At 34.9% G+C, this 18889-nt stretch overlaps 1 protein-coding gene across 1 annotated transcript; it reads left to right on the forward strand.

Annotated features, from left to right (window-relative positions):
- The first annotated feature begins 334 nt into the window (after positions 1–334).
- Positions 335–18810, forward strand: Unc-76 (fasciculation and elongation protein Unc-76). The gene is given in 6 exon segments (XM_068303368.1): positions 335–1196; positions 14670–15130; positions 15208–15347; positions 15349–15424; positions 15493–15582; positions 16161–18810. Coding segments are annotated over 6 exon segments (1383 nt in total). The 5' UTR covers positions 335–663; the 3' UTR covers positions 16244–18810.
- The last annotated feature ends 79 nt before the right edge of the window (positions 18811–18889 follow it).

Raw genomic sequence — 18889 nt, forward strand, 5'->3', positions numbered from 1 at the left:
AAAAAGTCGAAGAATTGCTTTAGCTTTTTAAATTTGCCGCCGACATGGGGAGTATATCGATAAAATTGTGATTTCCGATACATAGGGCAAAAATATCGATTTTTCCGCTGAGGCGAATTGGCGGCGATTTTTTTTGCTCTTCACAGCGAATGTTGGAGTTGGCCTCATCGGTTCGCCGTTGGCATTAATTGTTCGACTCATTTGTTCGACGTTGGCATCAATTTTTTTGCGGCAAATACTCAATTTTTTATACGGCTCGGGCGAAATCGGCCTTGTGGTTGTTGTTGCATTTGAGAGTCGAGGCGAATTGGCGGCGAACTTTTTTTGTTGTTATTTTAATTTTGAAGTGAGCAGACGTGCTGTTATTTTGCGCTTAAAATCGGAGAAATAATAAATAATTAAAAATAAACAACACGAACATCAGAAGGAGAGAAATGGAATGAATGATTATTGTTTTAAATAATTGGAGAAATTCGAACATTTAAATATCATTCGTACGCGTGTGTTTTATTTGTTGGTGATACATTTTTTTTTGCAGTACTGTGTTTACGTTTTTGGTGTGAAAATAATTTAAAGAAACCCGATTAGTGAAAAGTGTAGGAATCAAGGGATCCAGGAGCCAGCCGAAGAGCCGACCCCCCCAAAAGGCGCCCTACGCGTGCCATGCGTGACCTCGGCACTAAAATGGCCGAGCTAAAATTTGAGGCTCCATTGGCAAAATTCGAGGAGACTGACGATTGGGGTGGCTGTGATTTTATTTCCAATCAGAATGCCCTCAACGATACGCTGAATTTGAATTTAAAGGACGGGGGAAAAGTGGAAACGGCAGCCAGCAATAAGTTGCGCTTGCTTGAGGATGCAGTTCGAGATGCCCATGTGAGCAAGAATGGCGGAGCAGGAGCAGGAAGTGGCTCAATTAGTCCCAATTGCAATACCATGGGCGGCGGCACAGATTTGGGTATATCCGATGTGGGTCTGGTGCCGGGCGATGTGGCTGGTGGAGCTGCTGCTGGTTCAGCTCGCTCTGGTGGTGATCATGTGGATAATTTTACCGAAACATTTGGCGGCAGTTTAGAGGATTTGGTTAACACATTCGATGAGAAAATTACCAAATGTTTTGGCAACTATGAGGAAAATGTCGAGGAACTGGCTCCTGTACAGGTGCGCAGCCAGGAGGAAATTATGAATGAATGCCAGTAAGTAGAGCAACAAAATATTGCAAATCAATTATCTATAACCAATACCCCCCTGCCCCGCTCCACCACCCCTCCATATTTATCCATTAGTTATGTAAAAAATGCAATGCATCCCCATGATGATGTTGTTTTTGTTTTTGGGCCGTGTGTCTATTGCGACGCGAGCTTAGGGCAAGGCGCATGCGTCAATTCCATCACCACCCCCCAAAAGAAACACCATCATCGCCTCCACCGGCGCCACATAGCTACGTAATCCTGATGGTTGGTGGTGGTTTGCATTGCCTTTTGTTGGATCGATATACATACATTAGACAGGAAGAGAGTGATGTATCCAAGGGGGTTGCAGGTTTAAGGGGTGTTGACCAGAGTCATTGAGGGGTAGGGGGTAGGGCAATGTAATTTTCAAGAGAACATTTTGTGTATAGTTCGGCAAAACATTTTGCCGCAACACTGTTGCTCCTTTGGTGCATTTCGAGTCCTGTCCATTCCTCAGCTCATTCAATTTTCTAATAACCAACATTCCCACGTCGTGGGTTGTTTTCAAAGTTATCCCAACAAAATAATCAAGAAATAAATCACCCAATCCAAAAAAAACATTCAGCCGGTCGATAGAAAAAAAAATTAAAATGGGGGAGAGAATACTACAGAAATTTGCTAAAATAGAGGGCCCTTAATTATAACTCACGATCTCATTACAATTAGGCATAACTCTCAAAACGTCCTACTAGAAAATCAATTATTAAACCTGCCAGTAATACAATTTATTAAAAAGACAATTACGTTTGAAGTTACACTTGACGTAATAAGAAGGAAACGAATTGCACACAAGCCACAAAAAGTTGTGAAAATATTTTGATCAACCCTCGTCAAAAGTATTTGTAGAGTGGCCCACTTGTCCGAAGGGAAGTTGCAATCAGTTCTAGTGACATTTGTCATACAAAACTATGTAAATAATGTTGATGATGACGATGATGATGATGATGCTAGAATTGGCCCCAGGCAGAGGCGGAGAGGGAAATTGAGGCTGAGGCTGAGGCTGAGTGTGTGGCCTGATAAACACTTGACAGTGCAATGGTCACTCGTTTCTCCAGCCTAAAGAGGGGGATAGTGGACAACTCGAAACGATCTCAACGAATTTGACTAGAATGCAAATTCAACGAAAAACAAAAACATACACATCATGTGGATGGACTGAACTGAACTAAACTGAACTGAGCTGGACATTGAATCTGAGGGAGCTGACATCAGCCATAAAATTAATAATCGCGTGCACAAGCACACACACACCACGAACACACACACATGCTGTAGAAATAAACATTTACCCAATATATACCTCTATGTGTATGTATATGTAAGTGAATGTATAACATATTATACTTGTATATGAATATTGAATTGTTTGCACATTTTTCATATAACGAAAGCAAGCGAAAAATATATTTAATCACCCAAACTTATATGAATATATGTACATACAAATGTATGTATGTACATGATGAAATATGAATAGTATTCATCACATTGAATTGTATGCCTAATTAGGCTGTAAAGGGTAAAGGGGAAATATACTTACAGTCACAGCAGCACTTTGGCGCCCCTAGCGGCCAATTTTGCCTTGTAACTGTATTACTCGGTTATTTGTAGTACAATTTTGATGAAATTTTGTAAGCAGTTGGATGTTGAAAGGAAAATTTAGTATTTTAAGCTTAACACACAAAAAAACCACAAACAGAAAATGCCCTTTGCTTACTTTTTCTTTATTTATTTAGCCAAGATGATGGGAAGAGAGATGGAAAAGGCAGAACAAAACAAGAGACAGTTCTGAATAAACGTTATTCTGTTTGTAAACGCTTGGCTACCTTTTTTGTATTTATGCAGATTAACATAAGGGCCCAGTCAAGTTTCTATGCCTCGACTGTTTTAACCTTTTCCCAAGACCGACCTCCCAAGCTTATTCTCAACTGAGACTAACATTGTGATGCATTCGGTGAGGGAGGAGGGGCAGTGAGTGAGGCAGTATTTCCCTCTGCTCATCCCCACTTTTTTCTTTTTACTTTTCTTCGTTCTTTTATTCTCTCTCACAGTCTGTTAATTACGTTTTCTTTCGGTTCATTTTGGTATGCTGCTGCATTTTCCCACTGCAGTTCTTTTTCTTTATATTATTTTTGTTTTTGCCTTTTTCCTCCAATGCATAATTTTTCCGTTTCCTGATTTAACTGTCGTCTGATTGTGCCTACTACAGTTTCCTTCTCAATGACCACAAAATATGATGGGACAACATCTCGTCGATTCTTTTATTTATTTTGTATTCGGTTTTCATTTTCTACCTGCAAGCATTTGAGCTGAAAAAGTCAATTTGTTCATAATGATATTTTCCATGGAAGTTGACACAATGTGAAGGTCATTTCTATACAAAGAAAAGGAAAAGAAATTGGAAACTAAATGACATTTGCTTATATCGATTTCATTTCAATCTTCTAGTTACCTAATCGAACAATAATCCATTAAGAAAATAAATATTTATTATTCTACCACTTTAGTATACATCAATTTATATATATATTGGATATTGTGTATAGAGGCTATATATTATAAAATCTATTTTCATATCCATTGAAAGTTGTAGAAATTGTTGCTCTACTTTGTGTCGTTTTCAAGCCAACAATTCTCTTAACTTGATATTTTTAAGGGTCTGCCAAATTGCTTTATAATCCATTTCTTGCAAAGTTTCCAACAAGCAGAGTCAAGGTCACTTATAGCAAGAAGATTGAACAGCTTATCCATTCAGAGTCCTTTCCTTGCCCATTCTAGAATTCCAATAGCCACTACACATAACACTAATGCTAAAACTAGTTGGGAATTACAGGAAGATGAAGCAAAAGGAAGAAAAAAGCACAGCTTACAATAACAAAGTGTAACTCTGAAATTTGATAGAAAAACAGTAGCTAATACCGTCCAAAGGAAGGTCTTCGGGAAGAGAATTAAAGAGGTCGTTGTTTAAATCGACGGTTAATCGATAATCAAGCCTCTAAGTTAATATCAATGTGCATAACAAAATATAAGAAGAAACCCATTATGAAGATGCCATAGGGGTATTTTTAGATGCTAGATATGTTTGTTTCTCTCAGTGTACTTGCGGGTAAGTGTGCATTGTGCTGTGCTGCTCCATTGAACATGATGTCAAAAGCCGTCACGTTCTGTGTTTTAAAGTTTGCCAGACGCGTCAAGGACGGATACGGCTCGGGGTCTCTCTAAGAAATGCCAAGAAAGTATTTCAAGCTATGAAAAGAACTTGTGTCTTCCCCCTTCACCTGTGTCTACTTCATCCGTTTCATTCAAGCACACTCACAGCAAGTGTTGGACGTACCATATGCTAACTACTATTCCCACATATGGCAACACAGAACACTTAACTTGGCTCAAAAAGGAATTGCTTAGCTGAGGCTAAAGGTAGCTACTTCTCTTCCGGTTCTTATTTTATGGTGGTGCATGCAATTATTTTAGCTTTTGGTTGTTTTCGAAGATCGTCATCGATAGTTGTACTCAAATCGACGACCTACTTTACTACAGAGCAACAAAAATTTATGCTGCTGAAAGTTCAATGTCCTGTTGCCTTTCTCAGTCCTGGTTTTCCTTATTTTTTTTGATGCAGCATCATCTGCCATAAGTTTGAATTATGCAGACGTCTTACACATACATGCCAGAGAGGTATGCGGCAAGAAATAAAGCAAGAAAGACAGACGAAGAGGAGGAGGAAAAAAACTCGTTTCCATCCATTTTTGGTCAGCTAGCCAGAGCAGGCTTTGGCTTTGACCAAATTGCAACAGATTATGTGTGCGTGTGTGTGTGTGTGTGTGTGTGTTGTGAACAAATCAAGACCCAACAATCCGATTAATCATAATAAAAATCCATCGAATGAGTAAAGTTTTGAAAAAAGAAAGGGAATATCGTATAATCATCGAATAGATAAAATTTTTTTCGCTTACTGTTAGCCATAATGACTAAGGTCCTTGTCCCTGTATTCGAAGCATCACTCCCTTATGTTTATATAGAAGTTATGGTTGTTTGATTGTTCCAATTTTGTTCCAATTCCTGACTCCTTAGCGGGACAGACCCAAGACTAAGTAATTCCATTGTATCCTCTTGTAAAGAAAATTTGAAAATAATTTAATAAAAAGTTTTTCATTGGATATTATATTTGGTTATAAATGTATTAAATTACTATATCTGCACTTCCTTTAAGCCGCTAATACACAAGTGAAAACCATTGAACTGGACAAAGTTAATCAATTATGGCAATTAGGGCTTGAGGGGAAGACCATAGGCTATTAATAATTAATTAAGTGCTCATATTGTACATACGTATTTGTGGTGACATGTATGTGTCCAGAGGGCAATGGATTAGGTTCACAGGAAGCAGGAACCATGTGTTAAGCCGCCACCTCCAACGATATGAGGACAAGGCTAAAGCCAAGAATAATGAATGCTCCTTCAACCCTGTGACATAAGCCGCCAACCCCAATACCACCCCCACCAGCATAACATAAAATAATAATAACAAAAATTCCATAAAAAAAAAAGGAATCAAATTATTTTTCATGCTAGTTTTTTATACTCTAACAAAGTATCGAATACTTTATTCGAATCATCTATTAAATTTATTGAAAGTCGAAAATAAAAACTATTTTTGCTTTTAATTTAAATTAATTTAATTTATATTTCATATATTTTTCTCTAATTCCGTTCGAGACCGTCTGTGAGGAATTTTTGAAAGACTTTTGCCACTCCTTGTAAAGTTTTTGATGGGTTGGCCTCAAGGATCAAGAGTTAAGATGTTTTTATAGAAATTAAAGCTTACTAATGCATTAACTAAAGAGAAATTAAGCAGTCAAAGTTAATTGAAGATTAAAGAAAATATCAACTCTTAATCCTACAAAGTTGTAAGGAATCAAAAATGGGAACAGTTAAACAACGTCTTGTATTTTGTAAGGACAAACCATCCAACAATCTTTCTTTTAATCCTTAATAGGAAATATTATTTTTGCGGTTTATCGAAACAAAAATTTTGAATACCCTTTTATGGCTTAAAAGAGTATAATAATACATACTACACATAAAAATAGTCCGGGTAGTTTTAGCAGCAATTCTCGATTTGTGTGGGTTGCTGATGTCGATGAGTCATGCCCGGAGTCAGAGTCAGGACAAATAACCAAGGCGTAGGGTGGCCAACGACGACGACATAAAGGACGAAAACGAAGAGAACCAGAGAGAGAGAGAGAGAGAGAAACAAAACGGGGAGAGCAACGACTAAATGTTGGGGGAAGAAGACTGGTTGAAAACGTTTATCAATTTTCCAAATGCAAGTTAATAAGAGACCCTTTTCTAGGGGTTGCATGCATGCAAATTACTTTCTGCACCCTCCTCGCTTTTCGCGAGGGGGGCATTAACCTTAACTCTCCTAGCCATAGTCAATTTTTGGCGCCATTTGAATTATATAATTGTCTGGCTTCAGTGTGGGATATATGTATGTGTGTATAAATATATAGAAATGTTTTGGTATGACTAAGCCAAGGCACACAAAATAGCGCACCCAAAAAAAAAGACACTCTCAGGAACAGACTGGGACACACACACACACACACAGTCACTTGGCTTTGTCTATATTACATCATCAGTGCCAATCAGCAAACAAATAACAAAATAACAAACAACATTTCCAAATGTCGTTTTGTATATAGGTTTCCTATATGTATGTGTGTATATACACACAGTCAAGGACAACGCCAAGCCGGCGGCTAATAAACAAAAAACAAGAAGAAGAGCAAAGTTAAAAAAGATACCAAAATACAGCAACAACAAACCGAAACAGCTCAAAAGATGTAGAAGAAATTTGAGTGGATGTTGAATAATTGAGAGCCCACGCGTTGTGAAGTGAATTATGGAGGTGAAGTTAGACATGAAAATGGAATGAATGAGTTGTTGTTGTTGTTGCAAATGGAGTAAAGTGTCAGTGCCAGACGACAGACAAACAGACAGACAGCCAGTCCTTGACAATGCCCAAAGGGGTTGGGCAAAATCTTTTGCATAACACAATGCAATTCAAATGCACAAACCATTGCAAAATCCAATGCGAATGAATAGATATGAAGTCATTCTTAATCTCACATAACCGATGAGCAAATCTTGAAGGGACACTGACTTTGCATGAAGAAAAAGAATAATAATAGGCAAAAGAGCAAGGGGAAGAGATCTGAAATAACGCGAAATGGCTAAACTCAAAATGTTTCTTATTCTAATAATTATCTTCAGATATACAAATACTTATGTATATGAAGATAAGTATTAGAATTAAAGCGGCTACTGATTGGTTAAGGGTCATCTTGAAATAATTGGTATAAACTTGGCGAAAAAGAACACTTTAGTTTGTAAGAGTTTTGCTGTTGTAATTCTCAACTAGTTTTAGCGTTAAAGATGAGGCATGGTCATTGCGACTTTAAAGTTCTTTGGCAAAGTTTGTTAATGAAAGAACTTGACGGCTATACAGACCTGAACTTGCTTACTTACCTGAACTTATCATGGCTGTCGCCCTTCATTCTCCCTATAGCTTTACATTCAGCTATAAGAATATTCTGTCTAAAAATCTAACATCTAGTTAGCTTACAGACATTGTTTCTATCATTACTTACATATATTCAGTCTAAAGCACTTATAATTCCCAATTGGCTTAAGCTTTGAAAGAGAAACAAATGAAATTACACTTCTTGCTACAATTGACAAGTTGTAAGTTATTCATCTCGTAAGTGTAGACAAGAGTATATAGAATTCGTTGGCATTTTTGATATGAATTATGAATACAAAATTGAGTATGTTGAAATCTCATGATTAACGAACTGCGAAACTCAATTAGGGGGCTATTACTAGGCTCTTTTTTTTTTGTTTTTGCTGTTTTCTGGTATTTTGCATACCAGTTGCCATTTTGCTGTTATTTGTTTATAGGCCACATAACTGGCAACTCGTCGAAGAAGTCGTTGCATGAGTTGTACATGCGGTTAGATATTTGCTGTAGATGGGATGCCAATGGAAGCCATAAATAAATATACACAAGAGACATACAAATGTATATACATATTAATACCTATCTTTTTCCTAGTCTTTAAGTGCCCCCCCCGTCGAGCTATTTCCCCCCCTCCATTTGTTTTTCTTTGCTCTTTCTATGGCTTATTCCGTTGGCATTTTGTTAATGTTAATGGCCTATTTATAAAAAATTAATCAAGTAAAATTTGATTATGCCAACAAACACGCAAGTCTCGCTTTATGCGTTTTCTCTTTAGCCTTGAAAGTGAGAGGTGCCAAGTGAATCGACAGTAGTTTATTTTATTTCCACCTCCTTTTCATCTCCTCATCATCATCATGATCATTCTCATCCTCATCGTCGTCGTCATCATTTGCTGCTCTCAATGTTCTCCTCAATTCTAATGGCTCCTCTTCAAGTTGTGTCATCATCATCACTTGTGTCCCCATTTCTGATTGTTTTTGTTGCATTGGCCAGAATCGGAATCGGATTCCGAATCTCAATCTCTATGTGTGTGTGTGTGTGTGTGTGTGAATGTGAGCATGCAGTGCCAACGCAAAGTGTGAACAACTAAATTTAGACTTTTGCTTTGAAGTGTAGTTTTTAGTTTTAGTTGTTTTTTCTTCGTTTTGTTTTCATTTTTTTCATTTTAGTGTGTGTGGCACATTTTGCCTTTGGGCCGTCACCTACAGCGAATTGGTGGCAAGAGGGAGGCAAACAAAGTAACTTTTTTTTTTTTTCTTTGAGGGAGTATGGACTACGCGATACCTTTGAATTAAATGATACAATAAAGAAGTTGAAATTTTTTTGCGTTTCTTGTAAAATTGACTTAAACTGCAGAAAATTGTAGCAACTTTTAAAATACATCGACAACTAAAATGGTGAGCTCGAGTGGACACCAATGAAGAACGTCGGGGTCATCAGACCAGAGTCGTTAGAGTCTAAATACTTGTAAAAAATGTTTCAATATCTTCTATATATGAAATTTTCTTTAAAATTAATATCCCAGTTCAATCTATATATATTAGATCATGATCCAAATGCAAATTGTTCATTGGCTCATAATCTAATACAACTTAAGACACCCGATTCACATATTTGGGTACAGAGTATGATAAAAACTTTCACACTTTGCTTACAATTGAACAATGGCAAACGAAATATAAGACGAATACTATTCCCTTGTCCCCACCACCACATCTTACCCCAGCCCTCTTTGATCTATTCTCTTTGCCATTATGTGTGTTTTTATTTCCATTTGCTGCTGCATAACATTTCCACTATAGTTATTTTACTCTTTTGTTTTCTTTGCTAGGGAGTCCCATGATGAGGTTTAAAGAGTTGTAAGACATTTTGGTCTTTAGAGTTAGTTAGAGTATCTACACTTTTGCTTTAGGTTTTTATTGATGCCCTCCCTCCTATTCGAATGTATTTTCGGTTGTTGTAACCTGCCGAAAATTAAATGTGTGAATGTTATACGCTGCGGTTGAGTGAAATTCCGAATGTGAATGAACCCACAAACAAGTAAACAACAACAACAACACCAAGAAAATAGAAATCAAAGGGGCTGGGTGTAACCAAACACCTATACAATTGCAATTTATTTGCTTATATGTATATAGAAATATATTCCATCGAGCATTATTATATAGTTCTCTAATCAGGCTTGACAAAAAAGATTACTTTTCAACTTGGTCAATACTTTAAGCGTCACTTTTAAGCCAATAGTGAACCAATTGGCCAGAATTCGTTCAATAGATATACTGAATGTTATTTATTTGGCACACCATGCGTATACATGATCTAAAACCAAGCCTAGTCAAGCCTCTAAACCCTTTTATACTGCTTTATGTAATCAGTTACTTTACTTATATTTCCGTTTACTTTTGACTAATTGTTCTTTAAGAATTGTTTGCCTTCAGATGAAAAGTAAATGTTTCAATGGTCAGATACAGGGGGAGGGGGTCTATCATTGCAGTTAAAGAATCTGTTCCCATGTCAACATTTATGTCAACGCCCCTTAATCGATGAAGAGACCTCGAAAAACGCCTTTATTACTAAACATTTTATAGATAGCCAGTCAGTCGTAATAAGTTAATGAGAAATTCACCATAAACCTATTAGAAAGTTTTGTTGTCGACTCTTTTTTTCCTTTTACTTTGCTTTAGCTGCAGCTGCTGTTGCTTGTGCCTTCCATATTACGTACAATCATTCATACATATATTCATTTCCTATGAAATTCCCATATACGAAAGAAAAAAAACAAGAAAAAAAAAAAACGTCAAAGCAGCCGCTGTGTAGGAGGCAATGCCAATGAAATAGTTTAACTAACGGAAAGGCAGTTGAAGGGGGGAGCTCGGTCAAACTATGTACATGCGTCTATCATCTGATTCATCAAATTTGTCTACATATATTGTTGTTAACCAAGTACTTAGCAATTAAAATTCATTAAACAAAATATTTTCTCATAAATTTTCATAAAAACAAAACAAAAATGTTGTAATTTTTTTTTTTGCTGCGTTTTGTTCTGTTCTGTCTGTTGTTCTTTGTGTGATGATGAGATCACATCACACATATTTGTTCTTCTTGGGAGTTTTTCATTTCATTTTTTTGCTTTGTTTTTAGAGGCGTTTTCCCCGAAAAGAAAGAATCTTTTTAAATAAAAATTGAGCAAATTAATTGCTCAAACATGTGGGACATGCATATCATCATCAACAACGACGAAGCAACAGCATATCAGGTCAAGGTCAAAGTGTCGGATCGACATCATCATCAGGCAGGGCAGGGCTTGCCTAGGCTAATTGTGAAACCAGAGAGAGAGAGAGATAAGAGTTTCCCGGGCTCTTTGCCACATATAACAATTGACTGCGATAATGGAAATGTAAAGAGGGAAATTTGATCTGTAACGGCTCCAGTGAGCACAATTAGGCTAATTCAGTCAAATCTTAAGAAACATTCTCCAAATTACCAGAAAAATATTTAAAAGCCTCATTAAAAGCCGTGCATTTTCTTTTCATTCAACTGACTCAAAGGCAAACGATAAGAAACTAAATAATTTGGCTTGGAATCAGAAGTAAGAACGAATTTCCAATCCGATTCCAAAGAAAAACATTCGAAGCAGGCCTAATTGATTATTTTGAATCCTATCAATAACGTATTGAGTCCTTAGGAAAAAAATTATTGCATTTAAATCTTTATTTCTGTACGATTCATGCAAATTGTTGAGATAATTGTTTAATTTTTATTCTAAAGATTTTAGTTTTGAGGCTAATTTAGTTTAAATTTATGAATATTTATGAATATTATGGGGGAAAAAAATGGCTACAGCAAGAGACAAGAAAAAAATTGATTAATATGAATAGACAGGAAATTGTGGTACACGTAAAATCAGTTTAAATAACGGGAAATGATGGCTATTAAATCTTCTGAACACGGCGAAAAGATTAAGTATCTTCTAATTAGTGCATTTAAAAAAAGAAACAAAAAGGAAAGCATTTGCTACATGAAGCATACGCCACGTTGGTTCAAAACATTTGCCAAGGCTTCCAAAATCATTAACATTGTCACATACAAAGAGAGCGCGAGAGGAAGAGACATGTAGAGAATTCAAAGAGAATTATTATTATATGCAAAGTACTTGCCATATATAATATTATATAGGAGGCCATATACAACACATCATCATCATCATCATCACCATCCAACTCGTAGAGGCGTCGTATAGAGTCATGCAACTAGTTACACAGCCATCACACGAACTTGTATACAGTATATGCCCACTCATATATATATATACATATATATGTACATATATATTTACTTATAGGTATATTCATTTACCTGACGCATTTCCCGCCCATGTTTTTATCTGTTGTATGTGTGTAAGTGCGTATGTATATCTGTGTTTGTGTGTGTGTGTGGTAAATGTTGTCACAAACAATTTACGGTCTCTGCTTGTTTCACACATTTTTCATCATCAACATATTTCTTTTCCCTCTCTTTTATGGAGGGGGTTCTGTTAATACTTATATATTTTTCTGACCCAACGTTTGGTTTTCATTTATTTTGCAAAACTATATATATTCATAGATGTGTACGTAAATACTATATAGACAGCGGATTCCGCAGATGCAGATTTACGAAAATTGTTTTTCAAAAAATTTCAGCAACAAAGAATATCGCACGAATTCATTATTTTTGTTTTTTTTGTTGGTAAAAACGTTTTCAATTGGAAAATATATATTAATTGAACGAGGTGTGCTTGGAACATAAGCAAATTTAGGACCTATTTCCATACAATATTGCAGCCTTACTTTTCAAATGTGCCTCGCATTAAATCTTCTACATATGTTTCTAATGTTTTTTCAAATTGATTATTTATTTTGGACTGTTGTTTGATGTATTTACCTAAACATATACAATTATGACATTCATATAAACACAAGAAGAAAGAAATAAAATATATATAGAAACAATGTTTGGCGAAAGATCAATCAATACAATTAGCCTTGTCTAATTATAGTTGTCCTAAAGTAGAGAATAACTACAAATAGGTGACCAAAAGACTGACTAACTTACAATTTATCCAGAAGAAAAAGTAAATAATTCATTGAATACTTTAGTATTGATCATGATTCATGAATAACGTGTGTGTGCAGCCATCAAAGAAACATTCAAGAGCAAATTATCCGCTCATAATGATAATAATGATGATGATGATCATCATCTGATGGCAATGTAGAGCATGAATAATTATGGGAAAACAGATGGAGAAACTGAAACTGAAAACTGAAAATGAGAAGCAATCACACAATGGGTATAAACAATATGAAATTGAATGAATAGAAGCTTCAGTCAGTCAGTCATTCAATTGGTAGGGCGGCGCAATCAGCTAGGCAATTAAAATGATCGACAATGATCATGAAATTTGATATCAAATGTGGCAGAATGAATGATAGACAAACTGTCTGACACAAAACAACAGCTGTACAATATAGATGAAGCTTCAGCTACAGAAGCTAAAGGAAAAAAAAAACTCGGCAAATTGCCAACTTCAACTTGGAGATTTTGTTTTTTTCCCCCATGAACTTATCCCCTTGACAGTTACTGCGGATGCTGCTGAGGAGGATGTTGCTGTGGTTGGGGGCTGCAATCTGAATTTGCCAACTCATTTGAATGATGCACGCGTTGCGTGTTGATTGCCAAATGAAGCATTTTGTAGGCGCCGCCAACCAACAAGCCTTGTGCTCCCTTTTTCAAACTCTTGCCCCGTTCTGGCTGCTTCCAATTAGAGTCGTGAGGACAGTGCCAAAGTGCAACTGCTTGAGCAGCTAGACTCTTCTTTTATGTTGCCATGAAATCTTGATTTTTACAATTACAATTTAGATTTAAAGACTGTGCCGAAAAGCAACTGCTTAGACAGTTAGTCTTCTTTTATTATTATTAAGGGTATAGAAGTATAGTAAGTTCTAAACTATCAACCTAACTATATTTTACAAGCACTGGCAACTAAGGCCTTCGGCTTAGACGAAAACTACATCCATACACTAGCCTGGGATTCGAACCCGGTTTGTTCAGTTGCACAAATGACTGAGTCACTTAGACAACTCATCTACCGAGGACTGCAGTCTTCTTTTCAAATATGTATTTACAATTTATTTTGACAATTTTTCAAATACTATACTGATGACTCTTAAACCACTAAAATGTTGATAACCAAGAAACTTCCTCCTAATGCCCAATTCCACTTTTTTCTGAGGATTGCTCGCGTTCACTTGGCTTTTCAAATAATCAAAAAAAAGGTTCTCGAAAGTAGTCAAGTTAGTAGTCAAGCAATTCGGTTCGAATAAGTACTTTTTGGTATTGTACATACTTATTACAGTTTTTCTTAGAGTGAATTTGTGACCAAAACAGATCTCGTAGATCTCTTTGGCAGATGGAATACTGCCAAAGCATTACATTCATTTAATGATTAATAATTTGAATGGTTTTTCGGTAGGTTTGACTCGTGCTGGCTTGACTCACTTTTATATGCATAAACATTCTCTTTCCTATTATTATATAGAATAATGCAGAGTTCGGATTGCATGGATTTGTGAGTGTACAAATTGTACCTAATACTGATATAAAAAGGTCAATTTCTTTTCAATACAGTCCTTAGGCCACATTGGATTTTTGGCACTTGAAAGTTTCTTGTGCTAGTTTTTTGTACTTATGTATATAAATGTTTTAGAGTAGTTTGTTGGAGGGTTTTATGTGTTGTGTGAAAGTGTGTGTGTGGCGTCTGTGTGTGTAGGCGTTCAGTAACATGAAACACTTGTTTCGTTTGCAAAATAGATGAAAATAGAGCACAATTTCTAAAACTTTTCTTTCTCTTCTCCTTTGCGTTTGCTTTACAGAATGTGGTGGACTATTACTGGCAATTTTGGCAATATTTTACCCATAGATTGGTCCAAGTCGTATACACGTCAAATGCACATGCCCACATTAAATCTTGGCCAGAGTCTCACAAAGCAACAGCAACAGCAACGCAATCAGCAGCAACAGCAACAACAGCAGCATTATCAACAGCAACAGCAACAACAACAACATAATGCACAAACACCCAGCGATGAGTTCAACGATTTGACCAGCGAGGATGAGGCAGTGGCCAATGATTTGGATATGCATGCTCTAATCTTGAATGGCCTCAATAATACTGATATGGATGATCAGCCCATCAAAACGGTCGAAGAGGTTATCAAAGAAATCGATGATATAATGGATGAGGTCGAGAGTCCTCTAGATGAGCCCGAGACCTGCGATTCAGAGGTCATAGAAAAGGCACGCGAGGTGCTTGGTACACCGCTCTATGCAGAAAGTAAGTTCAAAGAATTTTAAATATATAAACCAAAAGTTCTCTACTAAAACTATTTATTTTCATATTTTCCCCTTTAGAACTGCAATATTTAACAACCACACAGTTAAACGAACTGTATATGGAAATGGAGGTGCTTATCCAGGAATTAAGCGAGACCCTAATCAATGAGCTGGCGCTGCGCGATGAGCTTGAATTTGAGAAAGAGCTAAAGAACTCTTTTTATTTCCCTGCTGCTGGCAGTTCAAAATAAACGTAGACAATATCACGTGGAAAAAAAGCGTGGCAAGTTTCAAGGTAACGAAGAGAAAGGAAAAAAGAGTTTATAGAGTTTTTCCTTATTAATAGAATTTATATTCCTTTAGGTCCCGAGCCCAAATATTTGACCACTGTCATTCCGTATCACCTGGAGAATGGTACGCCCAATAATCAGTCATTGCAGGTTCTGATTAAAAGTAAGTAGACACAGCTAAAGTATCCAGATCAAGGGATCTGGTCGATCTAATACCTTTAGTTGGATTTTTCCGTTGAAAAGATAAGACAAGATCGGATGTGAAAAGAGTTTTTTGAATGATTTGCTAAAAGAGTTATTAGCTGTGAGGACTGAGACTCTCCAACAATGGCGAGTCTAGTTGTAGATTTTGTAGAATTAAATCGATCTTGAAATCGATCTTAGCGGTTCAAGAGATAAAATAGCGTTCTATTATCTAATTTTCTCATTTCCTTCTTCGGAAATCGGCCACTGTCTTAGAAATAGTTTAAATCATCCTGTTGACGGGTCTTCTTTTCAAGTAAATCGAAGCCAATAAAGAGCAGAAAGGTGTTATATGGAGAATTCTAGTTTCTCAAAAAGAAAGTCGACGATTTAAGTATTTCCCAATGTGGCGTATACTTAATATCATGGGGTTTCACATGACAAAACAATATTCTCTTAATTAGACTAAAAGCTATAGTGGGAAAATTGTTTTTTAATTTGAATCGATGCAAAATGGTAATAATCTTTTCTTAATTTTTCTCTCTTTTTTTTTTACAGTACTCAAAGCCATTAATGAGGATAGTCCCACGGTTCCTGCCTTGCTGACGGATTACATTCTCAAGGTTCTCTGCCCCACATAAATGACATAAGCTGCCGCCCCCCCTCATGTTGATGCTGCTAAACAAAAAACCAACAAATAAAATAAAAAACCCTTAAAACAAAAAGAGGGGAAAAACACAAAAATTCAAATTAAAAATAAAATTAAAGAGAAAAAAACAAACAAACAAAAACCATTTCGCTCTATCTCTTTGTCTGTGTTTATATGATTATTATTATCTGTATACATTGTATTTATATATCTATATATAATTTAATAATTAGTTTTTATTGATTTTAAATTTGTTTAATTTTTTTATAATTATTATTATTAGATTTATTTGATACTTTTTGGTTTGTTTAATGCAACAGCAATAAGAGAAAATAATAATAACTGCTTCGATTGTCATAAAAAAACAAAAACAACAAAAAAAGAAAACAAAAACAATTATATAGAAGAAATATGCTAAATACAATTTTCAAATATTTAAGCCTGGGCATAATAAGATAATACCCCGATACAGGATGAAATACTCATTGCAATCTGCAGCAAGATCAACAACAAGTATATATACATACATATATATACATATATACCTAAATAATAATAAAATATTTCTACTACAAATGCATTCAATGTTGTTCAATTCAAAGTATATATAAATGCAGAAATATATACAATTTCACATATATGTATATCTCTGAGATCTTGTATGAATACTAGTATATAATTGAAAATTCTACTGATGCTGCTTAACACATCATTAACACTTTGTCTCAAGCATAGTATATCAGTAAATACTTATTAAGATTAAGCATCTTCCTGATCTGTTGATGTCGATTATGACTCAAAATTTTCTCTATAATCGTAATCTGGCTTAATCTTTATATGTGTTCGCTCTGCTTTTCTTCTAATTTGTTGATTTTTAAACGCATTTTATATAAGTATCTGTATGTCGACTAATTATAAGTCCAGACAGAAATTCAAACTCAAAGTTCTAAGTTATAAGTTGGCAAACAAAAAACAAAAATTCCGATTGCAAATTTCGATACTCAGCGTCATATATGTATGTATGTATATTTTATTTATGTTATCCAAAATCCACACATTTATGTATGTATGTATATTTACAATAGTTATTATTTGATTTTTCGTTAGTGGCCATAAACAGAATTGCTGCATTAAGTTATTTTAAGAGTGCTCTTGCAGAGTGTCAGATAAAATCTTGAAATCATTAATATATGAATGTCTGTATTATATTCTTTGTTAATGTTACATCCGATTTGATTCGATTAAAGAACTGCAAGTGTATAACAATTTCGGCATTGTCGAATTTAGCTAACAGGATCTTAATGATGTCTATTTTTCTTATATTATATTATTTCTTTTTTGTTTGTTTTATAAAATTGTTTTGCATACGCTGTGTTATATACATTTACCAAAACTTGCATAAATATAATTAATTATAATAATAATTATAAAAATAATAAATACAAAAAAATAAAGAGAAATAGCTAAAATAAAAATATATATACATATATATATGTATATGTCAGTCGCACATTGCTGTTTATTTGATATCCTTGCAAATGGAGTATTCATCCATCCATTATGGCAATAATTCTTATCCAATATAGAAAATATAAGTTAGAATTTTCTACTTTATATACATAAGTATAGAGGACTAGTTTGGATGACTATACATATATGTATGTTTGTAGATCGCAAAAAAAGCTGCAAGTGCATTTGCAAGGGTATGTAAACTTCGGTGTTACCGAATTGTTTTTGAGTTCTCTTCTTATTTATACAATGTATAAGCTACAACAACAAAACAAAGATTAACAAATAATATCATGTTTCACATTTCAAAACAAAACCTAAAGTCCACAAACAACAAAGAAAAAAAATTTTAATAATAATAATCATTTTAGAAATCGGGAGATTGATTCATTATCTCTTAGCTCATTCACTACATACATACAAACATACATTCTTCTATATATGTGTATTGCAGATGAATACTTTAGCTAGCTAAGGCAAACATTTTTGAAAAAATCATAAGCTAAATGCAAACCAAAAGAGAAACAAAAAATATTACAAAGAACAAAATCACATATAATGCAAATCTTAGGTACCTTTGATTAATAAACAACCAATATTGCATATACATACATATTGAACAACAATAAAATCCATTTAATAAATCTGTAACATAATTAACTGGATGTAGGTCAACATGGTCCCTCTCCCATATTTAAAAGCCACTCAGAAGAGAAGTTGCTAAAAGTGTTTTTTGCATATATAAGAGTTACATATATGTTATACGATTGCGCTTCTATGGAAAACTCGATTTAGCGAAAAAAAAACAAGAATATATGTATATATACCTACATATATATTTAATATATCGTATGTGGGATACGACTTTGATGTGTATTTGTAAATTATTTAAAAAAACAAAACCCAAAAACAAACGAAAAAATTTAAGAAATGTCCATGTTAATGAAATTGTCGCATCATATAGGCGAGCATAGTGTGGAAATTATATATTTATTTGATAAATTAGAAGAACAAATCCAAGCAAAACAAAAAATAAAAGAACAAACACAAAAATAAATACATTATTATATGTATACATGCAATGCAATGCTCTCTATATACAAAACAAAACAAAACACACAAAAAAAAG

The sequence above is a fragment of the Drosophila tropicalis genome, unplaced genomic scaffold (assembly GCF_018151085.1).
Source record: "Drosophila tropicalis isolate 14030-0801.00 unplaced genomic scaffold, ASM1815108v1 contig_158, whole genome shotgun sequence".
Classification (NCBI taxonomy): Eukaryota; Metazoa; Arthropoda; class Insecta; order Diptera; family Drosophilidae; genus Drosophila; species Drosophila tropicalis.